At 43.9% G+C, this 25,952-nt stretch overlaps 2 protein-coding genes across 4 annotated transcripts in view; both read right to left on the bottom strand.

The window, feature by feature from the left end:
- BRPF3 (bromodomain and PHD finger containing 3) overlaps positions 1-2,080 on the bottom strand; it is a 38,112-nt gene extending 36,032 nt beyond the window's left edge. For 2 of the 3 annotated variants that reach the window (XM_082228590.1, XM_082228593.1), the window contains exon 1: positions 230-2,080. The gene's annotated coding sequence lies outside the window, so the exon portion shown is untranslated. The remainder of the gene's footprint in view (positions 1-229) is intronic. The other variant, XM_082228594.1, reaches the window with a different exon arrangement.
- Positions 2,081-4,961: 2,881 nt separating this feature from the next.
- Positions 4,962-24,729, bottom strand: MAPK13 (mitogen-activated protein kinase 13). The gene is made up of 12 exons (XM_082228595.1): positions 24,297-24,729; positions 19,456-19,585; positions 18,015-18,073; positions 17,424-17,532; positions 16,705-16,734; positions 13,652-13,699; positions 12,492-12,606; positions 10,958-11,029; positions 9,683-9,762; positions 8,940-9,018; positions 6,562-6,738; positions 4,962-5,273 (listed from the first exon to the last, which is right to left on the bottom strand). The coding sequence occupies exons 1-12, from the start codon at positions 24,413-24,415 to the stop codon at positions 5,194-5,196; spliced, it is 1,098 nt and encodes a 365-aa protein (XP_082084721.1). The 5' UTR covers positions 24,416-24,729; the 3' UTR covers positions 4,962-5,193.
- Between the last annotated feature and the right edge of the window lie 1,223 nt (positions 24,730-25,952).

Raw genomic sequence — 25,952 nt, 5'->3', positions numbered from 1 at the left:
CACCCACTCTCTCTCCCTTCTCAGCCTCGGTATAAAGCGATGTGGAGAAAGCCCCGCTCCGCAGCTCGGAGGGCGCGAGGCCTCCTCAGTCCCGCCACCCCCTCACCGCCTAGTCCGGTCACCTTCCCGCGACCCTGGGGGCGCCGCTGAGGGAGGGAGGGAGGAACGGGGCTGCAGGCAAGCGGGCGGCAGTGGTGGCGAGGGCGGGCGCGTCCTACGGTCTACTTGCCTGTCCTCCTCCGTGGCGGCGCCGGGTCTTCTGCGGGACGGACGGGCTCACGCCGTCGGGGAGGGGAGACAAGATGTCGGCTCGGCGCGCTTCCCCTCAGCGCCTCCCCCTCATAGCCGCGGCTCCCGACCTGCCTCGGACCCGCCGCCCGCTCGCTTCAGCTCCTCCGCCGCGGCTCCGGCTCCTGTTGCGGGGTGGGGGGAAGGGAGCGAGGGAAGGCAAGATGTAGGCGGCGGCGACAGGAGCGCAGCCCGGCCAAGCGATGGAGAGAGGGAGAAGGGGGGGGAGGGAAGGAGGCGGCGAGGGAGGGGGCTGCTACCGCGCTCCGCTCTTTCTCTCTCCCCCCCGGTCAGGGACCGCCCCCCCTTGCGTTTTCCTCCCTGGACACAAAGCGTGGAGGCCCGGCGACAGCGGTCAGGAGCGGGGTTGGGGGGGCACCGAGATAGGCTAATGAGCGCCGTCGCCACTCGCCTTCCCGCTGTGGCGGGCAGAGCTTCGCGGGTTGGTACTCCCAGGCTCGCTAGGTTGCATTAGGGGTGGGGGCGACCCTGGGGGAGGCCCCTGTGGGGAGCACTTCGGGGACCGATCAGCAGGCTGGGGGGCATGGGGAAAAGGTGCCCACGTCGATCGAGCTCATAGGCTACATGGGTTCCTCCTGGTGCAGAGTCCTAAGGGCTTTTTCCACCCATGATCAAATTCCTACAGGAAGTCACTTCCCCGTAGGCATGCATAGATGAATCCCACTGCTGCATGTTGAGCTTTTAACACGTGTATAGTTGCTGCAGGCTTTGGGAACCTGGTCAGCAAGTGACAAGTGTTTGGGTATCGCATGGTGTTTTCGCTGGTTCCTGTTACAGAGTTGCTCTTGTGTGAAGCAGTCCTAAAGTAGGCCTCGTTCCAAAAAGCACATGAGGTGGTGAGACTATGTCCGGACTGTACCACTGCTATTGAAGACTCAGGTTGGAACCCTGGCCAAGAAAATATTTGTACGCACATAGTACATTCCAAATACAGGCTTTCTGTTTTAGCCGCTGGTTTATTTGATTTCATAGATTGCACACATGCAGAGAGCTTTGTTTTCCTTTGCTGCAGCAAACAATTCACAAACTATAACTGTGTGCTACCACATAACAAATTTGAGTAAAGTGATACCGTACAAAAAGTTGGACAGTATTAGAAGTACAGTCCTTGTGATGCAGGTTCATGACATGCCATGTTTTTCAGGTAACAGCCTGTTTCTAGTTTCATACTAAAGTGCTTAACTAAGAGGAGGAGAAATGGCTTTGTACAAACACCCAGTCTTATTCTCTCTGTGGTGTATCCAGCTGAGTATATGTAACTATGAAATATTTTGTAATCCTTCAAATAATCTTATTCCAAGGGGGTGTCCCTGCCTTATGAGGAAAACTTGGTTGTCAATGTTACCAGCTTAATGGGGTGCTCCGCTTTATTATTTCAAGGCAGTAAAGAGGAGAGAAAGTAATACCATTTACTGCATGAAAGCAGATTAAGGGTTATAACCTCTCCCTAGTGTATAAATTGAGTAATCTGATAGGTGACGCTTTCATACTGTGTATGAGCACAGCCAGATAAAGACGTGTATTTTTGTTCTTTATGCCAAGATGGCATATTTATATATTCCAAATCCTACCCTAGTAAAGAACAATAGGCATACTATTTGGTTTGCACAACTTTAGTTGTCACTGAGTTACAACTACCTACAGCAAGGCACCTAGCAAATACACTGAAGTCACTGATGGAGGATCCTGGGACTGTGACCTTTCCAGATACACAGTTGAAGAACTCTTATTCTCTAATGCTAGCAAGCTATACTGACTTCAGAACTGTAGTTGTTGGGCACCTCATATTAAAAAGTTTCATTTTGTTTATGGAGAATGTTTGAAAGGTGTATACCTACATGTATGCCTAGCATCTACATGCCGTAAATGATGCATGTAAATCAACTAGCACTTCTGATATCTGAGATTGAAATTACCGTACTTCCATTCTAGTGGCTGCTGTATACTGTACTGTACTGACCGCAGCATCCTATTTCACAAAGGTTTTCAATTAGCAATACGTTTTCAGTTAGTAATAATCACACCTTGGATGTCTAACCTCAGATGTCTGAGATTGAAAGGATCACTGTAGATGGGCTTTGCAAGCCTTCCCACGCTCCTGCTGTCACTGCCACTGTCTACCCTTCACTCCCCTCTACTGCACTTCTGTTGCTATGGGATGTGATACTAAAATGCAGGGCTCCTTCTGTCGGCAGTATGGGGTGGGATGAAGGGGACAAGTCACTTTCCAGTACTGCAAGTCACATTGGCTGTTACTGGGGGGGGGGGGTAGGAAACTCTGCACCTCACTTGTCCCCTTTGTGGTAAGTGGCAGTGGCCTGTGGTGTCTGGATGCCTGAAAAATCCCACCCATGCTTGCTTTACTGACCACTACTGCAGTGAAATCAAGCTGGGGTTGAGTTTGTTGGTGTCTCTGGTAACATCCCTCTTACATCATGGATGTTGGCAAATGGGATTTTTAGAAGGCAAAATAATATTAGAACTAGAGCTGTCATAGGCAGATTATATGCCTATAATCTGGCTGCATGGTGGTCCCACTCATACTACAAGAAGCTGCAGATTCAAAAAGAGCAATCCTTCCCCACCCCCCCAAAAAATCATTTTTTTAAAATAGGCTCCTGAATAGACATCTGAGTTAGCCAGCAGTAAAGTAATATAGGGTACCCAACTTTTCATATTAATCATCCAACAATTCACTTCATTGCTGTCATAGCATTTAACTTTCACTGACAGCAGGGCTTTGCTGATGGACAGCAAATGGGAATAAGTGCTGGTTTAACAGCATGCCTATATAAAAGAGTGAAAAGGTACCACAACTTGCAGCATGAAACTAGGATTGGAAATAACAGTATATTGAACAATGGAAGAGGGAAATGCACATCAAAATGATTTTTGGAGCGCTAAAAGCAACGGTGGCATTGCAGGCAAAAGCTATGTGGAATAAGCAGATAAAATGACTCAGTCAGATACTGACAGGAAACATATGACATTTTCAAAACAAACACTCCTGCTTGCAAATGAGATGCCTCCTTTTATTGCCACATCAATTTGGCTTTCGGAAAGTCGCATATTTCCATTCCTTATGGTGGGGTCTTCTGAACAATAGATAAGAATGAAATTTGTACAGTAAGTGCTCGATCTGACTGATGCTCTACTGCCAGTGTGTGTTGGCAGCACCAACACACTATGGCCATTCCTAATATTTCACTGCTGACCAAAGCCCATCCTGGCACAGAAAGCTGCTAGCACATTTTATTTTGTTTTATTGTGTGGTATTCTAAGGGTCACTTAGCCAGTGCAGGAACTTGAATGTTGTTGCAATTCAATCCCTATGTCCAGGGGCCATTCCGGAGGTGGAGGAGCTGGGAAGCCATCCTTAGTGATTGGTTGCAGTTCAATGTGTGTCAGGGGGCCATTCTCAGGGTAGAGGAATCGTGAGGCAAGCCTGTTCTGTTTTGGAAGTCACTGATGATCTGTTATGGTAGCTGGCTGTGGTCATTTCCATCCACCCCTTTAAAAGTATCTGTTAAAGCTCAGTTTCTCACATTGCATTAAGTTAGTCAAGGGAAGAGGGAAGTAGCTAAGTTCTGACAAAAGATTGTGTACTGGTTATGATGGGTCTGGAATGAAAGAGATTACAATCCCCCCCTTTTTTCTGGGTTTCCATAATGTCCTTTTTCCTAGAATTCCCCACAGGTTGAATTCTCCAGAATTCTCTGCCACAAGTTACCTTTGACTATGATTCCCAAAGCAAACCAATACTTTCCTGAATATCCTATGTTTTTGTCCTGTCTAGCAAAGAAGGAAAATTTCCCCTAGAGTTTGCACCTCTCTTAGTTCCCATGAATAGGCAGCAATCGGAATCCAATGTGCATGAAAAAATCTAAGAGACTCAGGGCACTTCCAGACTTGCTTTTCTGCAGGTGGGATTTCGCCACATGCCATATAATTGCACAATTGAAGTGAATTTGGGCTCTTACATGATAAATCCACACCCCCCCCCCAGAAGGAGGAGGAAATGGAAATGCAGTGGAAAGGCTGGGATACTAATTGCTAGATGCTCAAGATGTCAAGTATTAAACCTGGGACTTTCTGCATACAAAAGAGATGCTCTGCCACTGACCTAAGCCCTCCCCTAGTTCAGAATGGTCATAATGTAGTTAACACTTACAACATTATTTCTATGTTATGCTAGCACTTTAAAATGTTGACACATTGCGTTTAATAATGTGGCCTCATATCAGGCAAATGAGAATTGAGGTGTCCTAAATCAGAAATCACTTCCAGCTCCAAAATATTTCACCCGTATTCCTTGTGCCCTCAAAGAAGTAGAAAAAAAAATTGTCACTATCTTACATAAGCCTTATTTTATTTCTAGAAACATTGGGATGGTTTCTACTAAGTAATACTCAGAGTAGACCCATTGAAATCAATGAGCCAGAGTTATCTTCAGTGGTCTATTCTGAGTAGGACTAGTACTGAATACCACCCCTTGTCAGTTTTGCTGGAAGCTGAAGAGTTTTCAACGGGGTGTTGAGAAGACTCCAGAAGGTGTAATGAAAAAGAATAATGGAATCCACAGATGCATTTTTAATCAAGTGAAGAACCAGTTACAGAATGCATAAGAAAAGAGAGAAATGTGCAACTCACCATTTATCACAAAGAGCTTTAATGAGAAGCATATTGACTTTTGGCACTGAAAGATGTTCCTGGTGCAGTTTTGGCCTTCCGGCTAAGCTGGAACTCCCCTTATACACTCATTGTCCTTGTGTTCTACGCACACAGGCTTTTCCATGCTGATTGACATTTTTTCTTTAGTGGGGTCAAAATATTGATGTACATTTTCTCATAGGAAAGGTGTCTCAGCATCAGATAGGACAGAGCTTACAATGTCATACCACTTCTCCTCTTGGAGTCCTTCCGTGCGATTGGACTGAATGCCAGTATATCATTGTAAATATGCCCTTGAAAGAGAAGCAAAAGACATGTTTGCATTTGTGATCAATCTATGTACACCAAAACGTTTTAATGGTTACTTAGTGCATTACTTTACAACATAAAACTCTGAGATTCTCAGGGAAAGGTGACTATAAAAGGAACTCAGATGTATACAAGACTCTATAATGGGGCATTTTCATAAATCTTGAGGCCTGAGAACATGTGGAATGATGCATTTCAAAATTCTGCTTTAGAACAGGAAAAAAATTCATTTGAGTGTTATGAAAAGAGCTGCAAAGATGATAAAAGGCATAAAAGCATAGGTGAATGGAGTCAGGCATGTTTGGCATAGCAAATTCATTAAGACTGCAATCCTGTTGGACATTTTTCTGGTTTTCTGACCTACATGCTGAACACACTATGCCACAAGATGCCAAACAGGCATATCCAGCTCCCCATGGCTAGCACCCGCCTCCATGCCCTGGCTCAAATAATTTTAAAGTTCAATAGGATGCTGTAGAAAACTATTGTCTGATGTATATGAGAGACCCATTCTGTTTATGGCATGTAATCCCTTTTTGATATTCTTTGGTCTGGGTTATGTACTGAAGTTCTCACCCTGGGCCAGCAAGGGGATACTGTAGAGAGTTTTCACTCAGGTCCACATATGCAAATAAGGGATTGAAAGTGACGTTCAGTGATTGGATAGTTACAGAAAATGGTTACTGTTGCATTCTAGTGGAGCTCTATATAAGCAGGCTGGCTGAACCCTTCAGTTCTGTTCTGATCTGGCCTGTGAATAAACAAGAGCTGTTTGAAGAATCGCTGTGTCGTCTGATATGTTCACCCACAATTTAACAGTCTGGCTAGGCTGTTTATTTCCTGCTACTTGCCTTTTCTTTCTGTCTTCCCTTTCTAATTTGGAACTTGGATTTTGACTGCGTCCTTTAGACACAACAGCCCAAGGATCACTCTCCTCCCTCATGCCAAGCTGATTCCTCATACTACAACCTTAGGCCTAGAAGGACAAAAGGGTGGATGAGATGAATTCTGCCTCACAGCGATGAGGAGATGCAGTTGGCTGTCATTGTTGCCTGTGTCTGAAGCTAAGCAGAAACTTCAGAGGTTCCTCTTGTTTAAGGAGTCAGAGGCCCGTTGAAAGGCGGACGTGAAATAAATGAGGGGGAGTCTGGCTTGCTGGACTTCCATGGCAGCTGGATGTCTCCAGATAGCATGTGAGGGTGGAGAAGGTGCCTACCTTTCCCCAAGAGACTTCTTGCACTCATGGTTGCAAAGCTATCGAGCTGAACTTACTTCTCCATTCATTGATTGAAAGCTTTTCGCCCTCTGTGGAGTCATCATAGGAGTGCTGCGCCTCTGTCTCTTCCTCGATGTCTCTGTATGGGTCAAAGTAAGTGTGAGCCAGAGCTTGGGTGGCCGTCAGACGCTTTCCCACATCCAGCTGCAACATTTTGTCAAGCAAGTCCACTGCTGCAAGAAAGGAGGGAAATGGGGCTAGGTAAATTAGGGCAATAATGCTTAAGACTAGGATGAGCCCGAGAGAGTAATGTGCCGAAAACCAAAAGGGATGCTTGGCCTCTGAGGCACTTTCCCATGGCTGATTGCATCAGCTCATCAGACAGAGCCAAAAATGGTTTTCATTATTATATTGAATCTCACCCCCCACTGAAGTAGCACAGAAGATGGTGGTCACATACATCACTGAAAGGAGAGAAAATGCATATTCCAAAAGAGGTAGCCCATCCATAGACTCACAGAATTGTAGAGTAGGAAAGGACCACAGCCCCCTATAACACAGGAATTACAGCTAAAGAATCCCTGGCTGAGGGCCACCCAACCTCTGTTTAAAAGCTTCCAATGAAGGGAAGTCCACCACCTTCTGTTCCACTGTTGTACAACTCTTAACATTCAGAATCTCATTTCTTGTAATTTGAACCCCTTGGTTCAGGTCCTACCCCAGAGTAGAAAAAACAAGCTCAATGCCATTTCTATGTGACAGCCCTTCAGATATGACAACTTGCCTATCATATCTGCTCTCAGTCTTCTCTTCTTCAAAGTATTGCACAGTCCCAGACATACGTAGTTTCAGTGATGAAACTGCATCAGTCCCGCCCCCAGACCATTCTGAGATTTACAGCATCACCATGTAGTTTGGATCAAACAACCCCCACCCACCCCCCAAAAAATCATGCTTGCATTTTACTCCATATTTAGGTGAAGTGGGGTGATTTATTTATCTCCCAACGCTGTGAGGCTGAGAGGCAGTGACTGGTTCACGGTCACTCAAAATTTGGAGAAGTGTGAGTATTGACAAATTGCTGTGTTTCAGTTAGTGTATTGTTTTGGAAAGTGAGGAGTAGGTAAGTTTGCCTCTAAAGGCAAACAGAATAAATTTCTCCCCCATCTCTTCTGCTGACTATATCTGTGATCCACTGGATCATGTGTGATGTTTCTCCATGTGATCACATATCTGGGGAGTGTTGCATAATGGGGTGGGGGTGGGGAGACATAACCAGTGGGGAGAGTTAAGGTAAATAATCAAAACGTTACAGCAGGGAGTTATTACACATTTTAAATTCCCTCTCAGCCTCACTCATCTCAAATTGTGGAGAAAAGAGGTAAACTGCACGCAGAAAAAGACAACTAAACTACATTAGGCTTGGAAAACAGGAAGGCAGGAAACCCAGAAGTTAACCAATCTGCCAAGACAGTTTCCTTCTCAGTTTTACTTCTCAGCCCGTTTTCGAAGCGCAGTGCTGCTTCTCATCTGCAACCTACATAGAAGGAGTGGGGGGAATTCAACAAGGACAATTCGCACACGTCTCTTCCAGAGTTCAAAAGCTCCAGTTCACAGCTACGTACACAAATATTTCCTTGTCTTGATATTATGGGAGGAATTCAATGTGGTGCTAAGCAGACTGCTCTGTTAGTGCAAGCATTTCTGGTTGCCTGATGGAACAACCTGCCCTCTTCTCCCCCAGGTGCTGTTCCAGGCAGTGGCGGAGGAAGGGGTGTGTGGTGGGTGCCATCCCTGAGGGAGAGTGACATCGCCACACTGTCCCCCTGGGACACTCCACTTGCTGCACCCACCTGGGATGCTTGCCCCGCCCCTGGGGGCAGCTAGCCCCGCCCCCAGGTGCACAGGATGTGCATGCCAGAGTAGCTAGCTCCGCCTCTGGTTCCGGGGTTCTCATGGCACCACTCCATAGTCAATGGCAGTGTGTAGGCAAGGGGGGGAAGCCCTGCAGCACTAGTGAAAGTCCTTGTGCTGGCAGAGCCTGTTAGTAGAATCCTGCCCCCCAAATCATGACAGGAATACAATAAGATGCCTTTGTCGCACAGAGCAATTTGGAGCAATCGCTAACTTGCATCTTGAAGGTGTAGCTTGCATGACATGGTCTGGCTGCTGAACTTCCCCATCCAACACAACTTTTGAAATTGCCAGAGCTCTGTCGTCCTTGGCATCCCACCACCCTATTTTAAGGGATTTCCCCCCTTCATTTGTCATCACCATCAAAACACTACAGAAAATGATGATTACTCCAGCTCTCTGGAAGACACTGCAGAGTTGCATTGCCTCTATTGTAAAAAAATGTTTGCTCGGCCAGCCTTACTAAAAGTGAAGTATTAAATGCAGGTTCTGTGGAGTCAGGGAAAATGTGTCTACTTACCCAAAGGATTAGCTTTGGGGAAAAGGAGAGATAAATCCATTTTAGGGATCTTGGGAAGCGACTGGATGTAGCTTTTTGCCTGAAAGAAACAAGACTTTCAGACAGGCATACAAATGCCCCACAATCGGAAAGTGTAAGGAGCAATATTAAATAGTTTATATATTGTCGGGGAACCAAAGACTCACACATGCAGTCAGCTTTTAACTTGAGCAGTAGTTTACAATGGCCAACATATCTGTAAATAGGACACAGTAGTAATTCTACTAGTTATTAACGCCTCCTCTATTTTGCTCTTAATTCCAGCAGCTCCCTTTATGCAATAATTGCCTGTTTATCTTTCCCTTCTTCAAGCAAGTAATTTGGTGCAGTTCTGAACATGCTTATGAGGGAGTAAGCCACACTGTACGTAGTGAGACGCTGAATAAAGATGCAAAGGGCTGCACTGTTAGGTAAACTTAAGTACAGAAATACAATGTGTTCTAAGTCACACAGCAAATGATTAGCTCAAGGAGTTCTGGTTGCCAATCTTTGTTTCACTGCATCCTAAACAAGTGTAGAGATCTTCCAATAAAGCATTTTTGTCTTTGCATGTGTCTCCTGTAAGTTCCTTTGCAACTCTGAGAGCACAAAATCCAGTCCACATGGGGGCGAACAGAGCAAGCCCCACATTCTGAGGACCGTATGCCAATAGTGGGCGAGGCCAAGCACAAAAGTGAGTGAAGCATCTGATGCAATTTTCTTACCGCTTTGTCTTCCAGCTTTTGCACAAATTCTTCTCCAGGGCTTCCTGTCACTTTCAAGATCTGAGTCAGCTGATCTAAATCTGGCAGGCTAAGTTAAGGCTTATTAAAACAAAGTCTCAAACTTTGGAACTTAATGTCAAAGCACCTGCACAAATTACATTTATGTATCTATTTATTAATGCATTTCTATTTTCTTTCTCCATAGAGGTTCGCCTCCACCACCCTGATTTTATCCTTGCTAGACTAAGAGATGGTGAGACTTTCCCATTTACTGATTCATAGTGGTAACGGTGGCTACAGTCTACAACATTTGGGTAATATGTTGAGTTTCAGAGCCTCAACTTATATCTGAAATACCCAATTCCACACACACACACACACACACACACACACCGCATTATTGTGCATTATCTTTTGTACAATGGCTACTTTGGGGTGCTTACAGTGACACCAACAATAACAGTAATAGCACACAACTTTGATTACAATGCTATATGCATTATAAGCCCGACTGAACTCAATGAGACTACTCAGTAATGAGTAGACATGAATAGGATTGTGCTTCTTGCCTCCCTAAGGGAGGGAATTCCACTAATGTAGTGCCACCACCGAGAAGGCTCTGTCTCCCATCCCCACATAATCAGCTTCCTCCAGCGGTGGGATTCGGAGGAGCTGGAGGGGCAGTGGGGCATGTTCAGCTGACATGCAGGGAAGCTTTCCTGCATATCAGCTGAGCAGCCCCACCAAGCCTCCGGATTGTGCGGAGACCCTCCCCAGAGCCTGAAGAGGGCATTCTGTTCGCGCTCTGGGGAGGGTCACCTCATGAGCCGGAGGGGCAGCGGAGCTTTGTTGAGGCTGCTCAGGTGCAGGGAAGCAGCAGTGGTGGCTGTGCTACCCTGCATGTCAGCTGTTAGGTGGGAAGACTGAGCAGCCTCAGCAAAGCCCCTTGATGCCTCTGGCTCATGAGACCTTCCCTGGAGGCCAAGGAGGATGTCCTTTTCAGGCTCTGCGACGGATCTCCTCGCAGGCCAGGAGAACTTTCCAGGGTGCTCCTCATTTCCGGGTCCTACTTCCAGGGTCCCGGCACTGTGTGTGTGCATGGTTGCGCTCAAATAGATTTCACGTAAATGGGGAGTTGCCTGTACCTCCTGCCGCAAGGATTCCTATTTCCCATTATTTATATTTTTAGTCCATACACCGAGAGTATCAGCCTCCATCACACCCTCAACGAACACATTTAACCTACCCCTACAGGTAATAGTTAGAGAAGGATACAGTCTTTACCCTTAAACAGAGTTTTCCCAGTCAACATTTCTGCCATGATACAGCCAACAGACCAGATGTCCACTGTTGAGGAGAAGAAACACAGGAGGAGGAGACTGAATGGCTCAAAAAAACCCCTTATTTTAAATAAATAATTCCCCGCAACAATGTTTTGTATGTCCTATTCCTCCTCTGGGGTCTTACTGAATATTTTCACTTCCTCTCTCTTGAAGGAAATAGTGGAGTGTGTGCAGGGACGATTGCAGACAATGAGTAGTGCACATTAATGCAACACAAGCTTTTTCTAATAGCGATAGCAGCGGAAGCAGCTGCATCAGAAACACCTGCGCTTATGTGCCATAACTCAGGCTAAGAAGCTACTCACTCTTGTTAGCTTCTCTGAGAATACAGTCAACCCCTGAGTTGTGCGTGGGTTGCATTCCTGGCCTCTGCATGCCTCTGGGGAGCGCGAATGAACCCGCCTCTCCCCGTTACGGCCTTTTTATGGCCTGTTCCGCTCTTGTTCTGCCCTCTTCCAGGTCCAGAACACTAGCTCATGGGCTATATAAGGGGAGAAAATCAGTTCAAGCTGCAATCCTATGCACATTTACAGTGGTGCCTCGCAAGACGAAAAGAATCCGTCTTGCGGTTTTTTCATCTTGCGAAGCAAGCCCATTAGCGGATTAGCGGATTAGCGCGCTTAGCGGGCTTAGCGGATCAGCTGATAAGCGGCTTAGCAGCTTAGGATCAGCTGATAAGCGGCTTAGTGGCTTGGGGAAAGGGGGGGGGAGGGAAAAACCCCGCAGGAACTCGCAAGACATTTTCGTCTTGCGAAGCAAGCCCATAGGAAATTCGTTTTGCGAAGCACCTCCAAAATGGAAAACCCTTTCGTCTAGCAGGTTTTCCGTCTTGCGAGGCATTCGTCTTGCGGGGCACCACTGTATTCAGGAATGTGCACCATTGGACAGAGTGGGGCTGACTTCTAAGTAAACATGTACAGTATTATTTATTATTTTATTTATTAAATTTGTATACTACCCTTTGCCCGCAGGTCTCAGAGCGGTTCACAAGGTAATATAGGGTTGTGCTATCTGGTTTGTACACATTTTAAACAGATGCATCTTTGAACCAGAGTAGGCAGTGCTTTTTTCCCTGGGGGTACGCGGGGGTACGCATACCCCTAAACATTTTGCGAATATAACGGGAGAAGAAACTTTAAAAAAAAAAATGTTTCTTCTCTAGCACGGTAAATCATTAGTTCCGTTGCTACCCCGGATGGTGGCCTTTTGTCCATTTGTTGTATTTATTTTTCCTGATTTGAACTATAAAATGGTGATTTTCTTGAGTCAAAATGGGAGTACCCCTTAAACATTTTTTTAGAAAAAGAAAGCACTGAGAGGAGGTATAAGGGAAATAGATTGTACTTGTTTATCAGGTGGCATTATTATTACTGAAATCGTAAGAGCATGAAAAGCCGTCTAAGAACACCCACATTCTAATGAGAAAAGTTCCCCCAGCAGCCGAACAAGGAAATTATTTCACCCACCAGTCTGATTGTAATGCATCCAGTTCAGGATCACTTCTGGGGCTCTGTACCAGCGGGTCACAACATAGCCTGTCATCTCAGAGTCTGTATGCCTTGCCAAGCCAAAGTCCAAGATCTACAGCACACACACACACACACAGAGAGAGAGAGAGAGAGAGAGAGATAAAATGAAGGAACCACAGAACAGACCACCCTTCAGGAAAGGGAAGACTTCTTCCTTTCTAGGACTATTCTGCACGACCAGAACACCTTGCATCGTCATTTGGACACAAAGCTCTGTCTGCACTAGAAGCAATCTATTCCTATTTATAATAAACATCTTCTCCATCACACATAAGAATTAACAGGATTTCTTTTTTAAGCTGGCAGCATAAAACCAGATCAAATATATTTCTCAAGAATCTTGCTGAGTCAGTATCTATATTCCAAATGGTTTTCAAACCTAGCTGATATGAATCAGGGGCACGGACCATGGTAAGTCCCTGTTACCATCCCAAGGCCATCTGTCAGTGAAAGAGAGTACCGATGATGGAGAATAATTTTAGGTGCCATTGTGCAACTCTAAAACGGGGGGCTGAAATATTTTTGTGTATTTGCAATGTACTGTACTATTTTCTTCTTTATTATTTTATTTACAGATAGGTAGCCGTGTTGGTCTGCCATAGTCAAAATAAAAAAATTCCTTCCTGTAGCACCTTAAAGACCAACTAAGTTAGTTCTTGGTATAAGCTGAAGTGTGCATGCACACGAAAGCTTATACCAAGAACTAACTTAATTGGTCTTTAAGGTGCTACAGGAAGGAATTTTATTATTTTATTTGTACATGATGTGCTGTGTTTTTCTTTTTCTAAGTTTTCTTTGTATATCTATGTTGATTATAAACCAATAAAGATTGAATATAAATGAAACTACATCAGAATCTCCCTGGATTTGCACTCTGAACCTCTTGCTTCAAATTCAGCAGCATACATAAACAAATATTCAAAACTGGGTCTTTATCTAATCTGCAATTTTATATAATCTTTGGGGTAAGTTCCACTGAAATCAGTCAGATGTACTTCCAACTAACCACACATCTGATGTGGTTGCTGATTCAGAAAAAGTGCCATTAAACCAATCTTACATGCTACATGCCTCTTACTTTTGAAAAGTATTCCTACCTTTAGTTCACAGTCTTCATTGACTGCCAAGTTACCAGGCTTCAGATCCTGAAAAACACGGAAAGGCCAGGAAATAAGCCTGCAAGTCAATGTGACAGACACCCGCAAACCCACCCAGCTTGGCACATGCAGATCTGCAACACCTCCCTCCATCCATGCCACATGTTGGTCTCCCCATTGTCATGACTCTTGATTTTTGGGCTCAGGCAGAGTCTCCAGGCATGTTGGTGGCATCCCTTGTCTTTAAATAAAAATCAACGAATTAGGCACTTTCAAAAATCAAGATATAATGTTTCAGTTTACAATAGTAACAGCTTTTTCAGATAAGCCAAGAATAACATGGGAAATGTCAGGTTGTGAAAAGTAAATAGACCCAACTGCCCCAACTCTTCTCTCATTGTGTGCATGAAAAAAGAGATCTGACTTGTTGCAGCTGAATGTGAACACAGCAGCTATACTTACTGTGTTTCCAGTTTCCTCCTGCGGTTCTTTTTTTTAAAGTGTATGTATTGTGTTTTATGGGCTAACAAATGTAATGGAGCAATAACAGACTGCAGATAAGTTACCATACAATTAATGCAAGGTCAAGAGCACAGTTTAAATTACCATCAGGACAACAACAGCAAAGAAGGGAAAGCTAAAGAAGAGAATCAGACTGAAAGAAGAAAATACCATCAGCCAAGGTCAGTTATCCATAATTTACCATGAGTTCAAGGTGAAATAAATTAGGGGTTTTTTTTGCTAGAAGCGAATTCAATAAAACAATACCATATTTCTCTTGACTCTTTTGCTTTTCTTAATGTTTTCGTTTTACGTGTTAATTTTTCCATCAAAGCAGTTGATGGTAGCAAACTTACAATAAATTCAAATGGGACTTTTTCCAATTATTTTGTTCATGTTAATGTAACTGCTGTTGATAGTAAGATTATCAGTCTCTGGGCAAAAAAAATTTCTCATTGAATCATCAAAAATATTTAATGAGGCTAATTTGTGGGAAATGGTTTAGTGATTGTTGTGTTATCACTCTAGTTTTATTGAAGGCTTATGTCTAAAAAAGGTAGATCTCTGAACAGGACCACCTGATAAGAAATAAGTCCTCTTTTGGCCACATCTGAGATGGAAGTCTCGATCCTATTTAACTTTACAGGGTCAGGTAGCAGCATAATGCTCGCATTATAGAATTTTCTTACATATGAGCTGATACAGATTTAAAAGGAAGTTTGTTGTTCCATTTTTCATGTTCTATGGAAACCTGTAAATCACTTTACATCCCTTTTCATATTTTCTGTGTGGTGTCTTTTCCCACTCCCTTCCCATGTTGAGCACCCTTTGGATATAGCAGCTGTTCCACCGTATGGGGGAAGCATATATCTGGTCTCTGGCCAAATGTGAGTATAGGTTTGTTCTATAAGGCTGCAAGCCTGTATGCACTGACCTAGAAGTTAGTCCCACTCTGCTCTGAGTAAACATGGAAAGGATTGTGCTGTAAAAAACGGTTTAACCCTTGAAAATATATACAGTGGTACCTCGGGTTAAGAACTTAATTCATTTTGGAGGTCTGTTCTTAACCTGAAACTGTTCTTAACCTGAGACACCACTTTAGCTAATGGGGCCTCCCACTGTCACTGCGCCACCGCACAATTTCTGTTCTCATCCTGAAGCAAAGTTCCTAACCTGAGGTACTATTTCTGGGTTAGCAGAGTCTGTAACCTGAAGCATCTGTAACCCGAGGTACCACTGTATTAAATTTAATAACAAAAAATCTGTCTCACTTTTTTTCAAGGATGGAAAACCTGTCCCTACACTCTCTTATTAATGTTCTCAGTAAATGCTCCCCAGATGTGGGACACATAGGTACTTTTGTGGTTTGGGGGAGGTAAAAGATTATGTTCTACACTTAAAACTAGACAGGTATCTAGCCTTGTTTAATGTGACAGAAGGCTCTCCTTCCCTCTAATTTAGGCCTGCTTTTTCTCTGCATTTTGGGATGCTGTCTTCAAAAACGTTCTGTGTTGAAAGCTGGCGTCAGGGTGTGGAAGAGGCTCTGTGTAGTGATGTATTTTCAGGTGATGTGCAATGCATTTTCCTCAGGCAGTTTCCAAAATATTTTTCGAGGGAGGAACTAGAGGCCCTCACAGCTCTGTGTCCAGGACTTGCCCTTGGGAGTATGTGAGGTAAGAGCTGAAGAAAGTGCAGCTAAGTGGCAGAAAAATGCCACCCTGCAACACAGCAGGGAGAAGCGAGCAACCTGCTTCAGGCGGCACAGTGGGAGGAGCTTAAACAACAAGCCACGCCTGCTGCGGTTTCCTCTTCTCCACAACTCTTATAAAGGTGGAGGAACCTGGCCTTCTCTTTTATTTATTTTACAAATGTGCTGAGCACTTCACAGCCTGAAGCCATCAAAGCAAAACAATAAAATCATTCTGACAGATGTGCAATTAATATTCCATAAATGACTGGGTCACACCTCAGGGAAAGCCTCCTTAAACAACACTGACCTCAGCAGGTGCCTAAATGTCACGAAGTGAAGTGCCTGTCTAATCTGGGCTGGCAACTGATTCCAGTGAGCTGGAGCTGCAACACTAAAAGCCCAATTTCTAGTACAAGCAAAGATCAGCTCTGGGGCATGTGATACACTTAGTACTGCCCCATCTGAGGAGTACAGTTGCCAGGCAGTGATATATGGACTGAAGCGATCCCTTAGGCCACCCTAAGGCAGAATAGTGGCAGCTCAAATGTGGCCAGGCTGGATGATAGTATTGGCTCCGGGTTTACTGCAACGCACTGCTGGGGCAGAACCAGCAACTGTCTTTTCCACATAGCTAAGAAACTTCTATGGACAGAGGATAATGTCCCTGGTAGAGGCAGGCAGATATCATTAGGTATCATTTGGTAGTCTTTGGCATATGAATAGGGACTCGCTGGTGTTTTGAGCAAGAACATAGATCAAAAGAGAATTTGAAAAGGTTGAGGGCAGAAAAGGTATCATGTGCAGGAGAATGCACTGTAAGTTGTAAGGGAAACGGCTTTAAAGAAAGTTAAGGGACACATACCCTGTGAATGATTCCAGCGGAATGAATATACTGCAATTAAAAAAGAGAAAACACACAAACGTCTGTTTGGTCATTTGTGAACAAGTATTTTCCCACCCAACCCCAACAGTCAATCATCTGTCAGGATCTTGTGTAATGAAAAATGTCCCTTGCTGTACTCATATAACAGTGATGGCCAACCAAGTCGGTCTCCATAGGTTATTTGGACATCAGCCTTAACCAGCAGGACCAGTGATCAGAGTCTGGAAGGATGGGAGTTGTAGCCCAGCAACATTTAGACGGCCACAAGTTTTCCATTGCTGACTTACAACTTAGATGAGAATTAAGTTGCCCCCAGTGGCTCTGAGAAAAATCAAAGCAGTCTGCATAGTTTCTGCCAAACTGAAATGGTGAGCTAAAAAGCTAAGAAACTCAGCTGCTATATACTAGACTTCCACTAAGCCTCTTATAATCACACATACTACCAACCTCTATGTCCTAAAAAACAATAACCCATGTACCTTATTCCACTTGCTAAGTTATCAGCTAGAACATGGGGAGACTGAAAGGTTATGAACTCTTATAATGAGCAGACTTGTAAAGGCATTCATTTGATAAATGTAGGAACTTGCAAGCTAGTTTGTCCAGTATATCAGAATCTACTTTTTAGACCAGAAGAGAGACATGAAGGAAAATTCAGCAGGATCAAATTCCTACTCTGTTTTTTCCCAAACGCTTACCTTCAACCCTTTCAACACCTGGTAGATTAGATACTGAATCTTCTCTTCACTGAACTGATGTCCCATTATCTTTTGTAAATCTGTCCGCATGTATGGCATCACCAGGTAGCTAGAAGACAGTAAAACAATTCCCTGAATCTCAAAGGAAGACTGTCACTGACATACTAAGACATTGCATTTCTGAGAACTATCCTCTATTTCAGGATCAGAAATGGCAACATTGATCACAGTGAGAAAGACAGGAGTGCCACATATTCTATTTCTAATACTACTTTAGTATTTTTAAAACATTAAGTGGTTTATATATGCTTTTAAATAAAAGAAAAACAGCAATGAAGAAATAACATTCTGCGCCCAGAAAAAGCTGAATTCTGCAACTTGTATATAAACTATGGAAATTAGTACACATTGGCTTCTTTTCAGAGTATACACAAGCAATAGTTTAGATTCAGTCGCTGACTTCAGGAGGAATGGAATCAGGCTGAATTCAGCTGATTTTTGTAGTACCAGGCAACAGACTAACACACTGTACCAGAAGCAAATCCTACAGTAGAACTTTGCAGCATTTTATGGAAGAAAGTACAAACTTACAAGTCTTGGAATCCGTCAAAGGTCATAGCTGAAGTGAAGACATCAAGTAACCCAATGACCTGCAGTAAAAGGGGACACGGAATTTAATGTTATTAAGGACACACTGTAGAAGAGGAGTTCTGTGCCCCACCAGAAGCAAAGCCATGGTTCAATGGCAGTTCATGCATTGGGTGGAAACCCAGATTTTATACTATATGCTGTACAGTATTTATGCAAGTCCCAAATCTAGGGACTAACGCCAGGAATAGTAAAGAATGTGTGTTTTCAGATGCTAGAATACTAATACTGCAGAACTTGCAAAAGAGATTGGAACATGCCCAACAGCCAAAACTTTCCTGAAGCTGAGAAAACAGGACTTACTCACATTATTAGAATATCACCAGCATAGCTGATTGCCAATGTTTACCATTTTGGGAAACAGAGCATGAACTTGCACCCTGCCCGCACCAGAGTGTGAATTCTGAAGGAAAGCGGATTTTCATCTCTGCATTGTATGCAGTCCAGAAGTGGAATATTGCAATTTCCCTGTCCTCTTCATTTGGTATACAGTCGTTCCTTGGAAGCCAAATGGAATCCGTTCCGGAAGTCTGTTCGACTTCCAAAACATTCGACTTCCTGCAGCCAATCAGAAGCTGCGGAAGCCCCAATCAGAAGCAGCCAATCAGAAGCTGCGGAAGCCTTCCAAAAGAACATTTGGAACACTCACTTCTGGGTTTGCAGCGTTCAGGAGCCAAAACATTTGACTGCTAAGGCGTTCGTCAACCAAGGTACGACTGTACTAGAGATCCTAAGCAGATCTGAAGAAGAGTGCATTTAACTGGCACAGGCCATGCTCCTCTTTTTTGTCCACTTGAACTAAGTGCATCAGACATGTGGAAGAGAAGCAGGGGAAAAAGGGCTCAGGGGTGGAGATTTATTAGATGTCACCTATCATCAGCTCTTGCTCTTTTACCATCATCACTGTCTATAAGGACTAGGGCATATCAGTTTATGAGCCTCTGCATGAAGATTTTGCCAACTAGTAACGTGGTTAGTACAGCAGCAAAGTTTAATACAGGGATGAAGAACTTGTTGCTGTCCAGAGTTCCCTGTGAAGAGGGACTGATGGTTAAACTACTATTGAGAATTGTAGCTCTGGCTAGTGAATAGGGGACTCCTAACAACTCTCAGCACCCTTGAGAAACTACAGCTCCCAGAATTCTTTTGGGGAATCCATGACTGTCCAAAGCAGCATGATACTGCTTTACATGCGTGGTGTGAATGTGGCTGAAATCTGGTGGGCATGCACATTCTGACACTGCATACTTGGTCAGATTTTGTTTTGACTATCAAAACTTGGGTGGAGATAGATTCCAATATTCAATTCCATCTTCCATCCAGGGCTGTGCATGAAAGACATAGACACCTGTGTGTAAGCAAGCAAAGGGAAGGAGTTACTCACATTCTCATGCTGCATGTGCTTCAGCAGTGTCAGTTCACGATATGCCCGCTTGGCAAAGATCTCAGACTGGAATGGGCGGCAGAGCTTCTTGATTGCCACTTTCTCCCCTGTCTTCTTATCTATTGCTGAGCTGTGGCAAATAAGGCAGGAGAAATCCAGAAGGATATGAAGGTGGAGTGCTATGAGAGCTTCTGCATGTTTACTTGAAAGTATGGAAGGGCAAATCCATCAGTACTGGTTTCTCATTTTCCCAGACTTAACTTTAGTTCATTTCTTCAGTTCAGCATTAGTCTGAAATTTTGGTGGGGTTTTTTTAAGTCCTCATAAAAATTCACCAGCAATTTAGTGGACATTTCTCATATTAAACACATTTTTGTAAGCCATTGCCACTATCACAAACTTTTATGCAAACAATTTTCTCTAGTACATATTTTATTTTATTTTCACTAAAACATGCATTTTTGTAAGCTTTCTTTGGTTAGAGGACCGCACTCTAAAATTTACAGAAGTGTAAATTTTGAAGAACAGCTGCATTTCAGCTTTGAGTATTGCTGCAAGAAGTGTGGATTTTAAGTAGATTTGCATTATTATGCAAACCACATCAATTTTCTTCCCAATCTCTATAAAGTGGGTTTAGGATTGTGTGCCTGTATCTGTCAGCTGAGGATAACATTTCATGCATCTCAAAAGCTTATGCCACAATAAATCTGCTGGTCTGTAAGATGCCATGGGACACTTTTTCTGTTTTCAATATAACAAAGTAACCCATCTTTGTCTCTGAAAGTTCATGTGCACATTGTATGTGCATTTTTATTGAAGTGTTTGTATCCTCTGCTCTGGTTCCAATGTTTTTATTGTTATTCTGTATCTTTATTTATCATAATCATCTATTATCATTAACTATCTTGGCAATCTATCAGTGGAAAGGTTGGGATACAATTTTAAGAAAAAGACTGAAAAGTGTTTTTTAAACAAAGCAATATGTGAATGAGTATGGGAAAAAGAGATATTCCATCAATGTTCCATGTCAACTAATTAGTAAGGTAAAGGGACCCCTGACCATTAGGTCCAGTCGTGACCGACTCTGGGGTTGCAGCGCTCATCTCGCTTTATTGGCCGAGGGAGCTAGCGTTTGTCTGCAGACAGCTTCCAGGTCATGTGGCCAGAATGACTAAGCCGCTTCTGGCGAACCAGAGCAGCACACGGAAATGCCATTTACCTTTCCGCTGGAGCGGTACCTATTTATCTACTTGCACTTTGACGTGCTTTCGAACTGCTAGGAGGGCAGGAGCAGGGACCGAGCAACGGGAGCTCACCCCGTCGCGGGGATTTGAACCGCCGACCTTCTGATCGGCAAGTCCTAGGCTCTGTGTAACCCACAGCACCACCTGCGTCCCTATGTCAACTAATTATTGTCCCCCAAATGCAGGAAGGATTCAATCAGCCAGTGAGCCAGTCGTGCTCTATCCTATGCAATAAACTCATTCTTCATTTAATAAACCATTCCTGAAGGCTGATGTCATACTTTTTGCAATCTTGCAGCTAAGTGCTAGAGTAAAGTCACTTGGTTGAGGCTACAGTTCCATAGCCACTGCTGCCAGTCCATCCCCCAAAAGATAGTCCAGAGCGAGGCAAGGGGGGGGGGGCTGATCCTCTCCAGAATAAGGTGGCCTGGGAGTTGTGCTATTTAATTCAGTTTGGATTGCTCAGCCCTCACAGTAGAAATGCTATTTGGGACTCATCCATTTTGTACTCAGCAATCCTCATGTCTAAGTAGACTTGGAACCTGAGTTACAAAGGTTTTAATATCACTCCCTTTTAATTTTTAATCAGCACAGACAATCGCCTATAAGCAATCTGAGTCTATACATTCAATGCTTTTTTGTATGTATGCAGCCTGTAGAATTGTCCTGTGCCTGCAAAATATCGCACCAGACGTTGCTCAGAGCAAGTCAGCACACGATTACTAGGTTATCATGTGGCAATTGCTATCGTTATGCAAATACCATGAATCCACCCTTGGTTCTAGCCTGCTTATTAACCAACACAGCAGAAATGCAAAAATACCACACACAAATTCATTCCACCTGATGAGTATATGTGATAAAAGGATGGCTGTCCTTTGCAGGCATTCTTGGGCTCTAGGAAGTTGTAGCAGCAGCTGAGCTCCAAGAAATCTGTCCTTTTCAGCAGCCTGCTCTAATATTTTAAACATGTTCTGCCTCTGCTGTCAAAGCCATGGTGCCTTTGGATACCAGCTGCTTTGAGAGAGTGCTCTTGTGTTTGGTCCTGCATGCGGTTTCGCCACAGGCATGTGGTCAGCCACTGTGACAACAGAATGCTAGGCTACATGGGCCATTGGGACAACAGAATGTTAGGCTACATGGGCCATCCAGCAGACACATCTTGTATTCCTTTTAGTGCCTAAACCTTTTCAGTCTCATTTTTTTTAAAAAATCCCTTCCCCAATTTGCTGATGGCAACAATATAGTTGTGAGTTTGGGGGCTAGCCTGCATGATGTCTGAGTCCCTTGTGATTCTTGGGGTCCTGGATCCAGCAAGGGTTAAAATCTTAATGGAAGATTTATGTCTCAGGACCCATTCAAGGGTATGGGAGGTACACTTGCCTTGAAGACACCACCAAATCTGGCTCCCTAACCTGCACGATGCATACTTCCAAACATGTACAGTGGTACCTCGGGTTACAAACACCTCGGGTTATGAACTCCACTAACCCGGAAGCAGTACCTCGGGTTGCGAACTTTGCCCCAGGATGAGAACGGCAATTGTGCACCAGTAGCACAGCAACAGTGGAAGGCCACATTCGTGAAAGTGCACCTCAGGTTAAGAAAGGTTTCGGGTTAAGAACAGACCTCTGGAACGAATTAAGTTCATAACACGAGGTACCACTGTATTTGTTTTATATTTTTCTATATGCTCTGGCTATCTTATGTGCCCACCTTTCAAATAAGTAACATGGAAAGAGTCTGACTTTACACCATTCTTTACTGACTGCAAGTTCTGTCCTGCTCAAAGTTCTGGGGGTAAATCATCATAAAATGCCTGCATTCTAATTGTCTGGCATGGTTTTTAATATGCTCCCTACCATTAGGCAAAGTGAGGCAGTTGCCTCAAATGACAAAGGGTCAAGGGCAGCAGCACAAAAATGCATGCATAAACTAGTAGTATATATATTCATATACATACACATGAACATACATAAGCATATACCGTATTTTTTGCACCATAACACTCACTTTTTTCCTCCTAAAAAGTAAGGGGAAATGTCTGTGCGTGTTATGGAGGGAATGCCTACAAGTGGCATGCCTACAGATTTTCCTCCTCTAAAAACTACGTGCGTGTTATGGTCGGGTGCGTGTTATAGAGTGAAAAATACGGTACATAAGACTGTAAGAAGAGCCTACTGCATCAGGCCAGTGGCTGATCTTGTCCTGCGTGATGTTCTCACAGTAGCCAGCAAGATGCCTCTGACAGTGGAGGGAGAACAGAGCCATAAAGGTTAGTAGCCACTGATGACTTTATCCTCCATAAATTTGTCTAATCCTCTTTTAGAGTCATCTAACTGCCCTGAAACAAATATTCAGTTTCTGCCCCCCCCCCCGCAATTTAATCTTTATCGGTTTTAAATATTGCATCCGCTCACTACAAAAAATAAATAACAAATAACAAAACATATCAAATACAAAGAAAATGTTACATATAAAATAAAGTTCTTCCATACGTTGAGACTTCCGTCTTCCTTGGCATGGGTCCTTCATTTCCTTGTTGACTGCATATTGTATCACATTTAACTTATAAATTATCTATGATCTTTGTAGCATATGACATTGCAAAAGTTAATCAAAACATGCCAAAGATTTCATATGTGAAAAATGTTCTTTTAAATATAATCTGTATATATCCCATTCTTTGTTAAACTTTTGGTTTAACATCTTTGCCAATTCTACATAGTCAAATAATTCCGCCTGCCATTCCATTTTAGTTGGTAGTTTTGGCCCTGTCTCAGTTCTTTGGTATTTGGAATGGGTGGCATATTTTTGGTCATATAAGAATTTGAGGTGAGTGGCCCAGCAACGTAGATCAGCCTTTGATAACTGGATTCCCTCTAGCACTTTGGGGCTACAACTCCCATCATTCCTAACCACTGGGCAGCATGTGTGTTGCTGTCCAAAGTATCTGGAGAACAACCAGCCGCTGTATAGGCTGATGTAGATTACATTTGGTCGACTATATTTGGTCTACTTCCTGGTCTGAAATAAAGCATGCCAGTTCTGTGTCTGCTCAGGGGCGCTATGCACCTTGAAGGTGGTGCTGGGTGGGCAAGTGGGCACCATTTGCTGTTTCCCCTCAGGCAGCAAAATGTCTTTGGACCAGCCTTGGTCATTGGCTATGCATCCCTACTGGCAAAGCTGTTGGCAGTCTAAATGCGTCTGTACCTGCCATATCTGAAAGATCTTCCTCTGATGTGGAAACTCAAGAGTTTGCACTGGTGCTTTATGAACCAAGGCACCAAACAGCTGAAATATTAACAACAAGGGGCCTTGCAGGAAGTGAAGCAATGGAACATTAAGCAGCCTTCCCGTTAGAGCTGATCTGTTGACACTTGGAATGACGCAGGCTATGGCCGGAAGGAAGCAAGGCACCTTTACCAAAATGCAAATCGCTTTCACTCCATAATGGAGGAGAGTGAAGGACCTCCTCTTGACTCCTCCCAAGAATCCAGGCTTCCAGTGTCCTGTACCCCAGCCTCTCTCCCTCTTCCACCCCACCCCCTGCCGCCATCTGCCAAGGGCCCTGGGATCCATAAAAAAGCCACTCACCAGACAGAGCCATAAGCTCCAGAGCCCACGGGGCTGAGAGAAGTATATCTCCTAGGAAGCTCCCAGACGGTCTTGTTTATTTCTTGCTTGTAGAAGCCTCTTCTCCTGGGGAAGCTCATCTCCTGTGTGTCTGGAGTGGAACCCTCCAGTGCTCAGAGCCCCCAAGAGGAGATTGAGAGCCAAATCCGGAATCTCCCCACCTTGAAAGCTCCTCTAGGAAAAGGAATACCTGTGGGTTTCCGTCTCAGCTGCTATTGTTGTGCTCAATGAGCTACATTTCCCTCCTCCTCTGCCCACACACCAGCCCAGGAAGGAGGCATCAGGTTTCAAATTAGACACACCTCTTTCCCGGTACTTTCAGAGGACTCACCTTTTCTACCTTAAAGGTAGCCAGCAGCAGAGACAACAACCATTTTTGGCTATTAGGCTTTTACTGCTACAATTAAACACTTCCCTCGTGTCCCTGATTGCCAGTTTCCATAAAGGGTAAAAGGGAGGGAGAGAAAGAGCTAGAGAAGGCATGGTGTAGATTAGACTTTGTCCTTGGCTGGAAAATTATTGATGCAAAGGAATAATCAGATCTTAGAACAGCCGTCAAAATTCCAGCTGCTTGACTCCAGCTGCCATTTATATAAAATGGAGGGGGGGGCGTGTATTTCTTAACTGCCCTTCACAATAAGAGCACAGAGTGGGTTACAACAATAAAATGAACACTTACACACAATTAAAACTGATACTACTGTAAAAGAAAAGTGTTGTTGTTGGTTGTTGGTTTTTTAAAGCAGAATCATGCACACATATATAACAATTAAAAGTGGTTCCAGATATAAAAAATGAAAACAGATCAAAACAGTTCCAGTACTGATGCAGACTGGGGGAAAGGGCTTCATGTAAAAGGCTTGTCTATCCCATGGCTTCCTTCAATCGGTGAGGAAGCGTAAAGGAAGCATAGAGCTATAGTTGCACAAAATGCTATTGAAAATGTTGGCTATCTCATTGGAAACATTCAGAGGCAAAACCGAAAGGCATATCCTGCATTTTAAGATGAAAGGTTTCAGAAACAAGACGAACATTGGTGAGCTGATAATTATTGCCTTTTAAGTGATGCTCTTCTCAAATGGTTGGGTAGCAGCAATAGTGGGGGGTTATTGTAACCATATCTTTCTAGAGGCATCACTGTGTGAAACAGAATCTGTATCATGGGTGGCTCACCTGCATCCCATTGTCTATATCCAGCCACCAAGTGTTCTTAGCTTGGCTGTTCAAGACCCACCAGGATTTGGCAAATTGGTGGGACATTTCTTTTTTTAAAAAAAACCCCACAAACTAAATTGCATTAAACACCGGTTGAGCTTGGGTTGTTGTGCTTGTCCCCCAACAAGTTCAGAATTTTTATTGATGGTGCCAGCAGCCACAGCCCTGTCCTTGGCCTGCTAATTGCTGCATCCTCATTGTCAAGTGCTCCTGCAACACTGAGCTATCTTCCTAGTTCCTGGTGGGCCCATGCACTATTTGGGAGAGATTGGTTCTCTTTCTTCCTGTCCTCTGGGCAAAGGTGTGGCAAAGCTGCCACTATTGCAGCTCTCAATGAAAAGTGCTGGTGGTGTGGCGAATTATCTGGACAAGTGTTCACCACTGCTGTCAAGAAGGGTGAGT

The sequence above is a fragment of the Podarcis vaucheri genome, assembly GCF_965113315.1.
Source record: "Podarcis vaucheri genome assembly, chromosome: 6".
Classification (NCBI taxonomy): domain Eukaryota; kingdom Metazoa; phylum Chordata; class Lepidosauria; order Squamata; family Lacertidae; genus Podarcis; species Podarcis vaucheri.
This window is presented reverse-complemented; position numbering and strand designations above follow the sequence as displayed.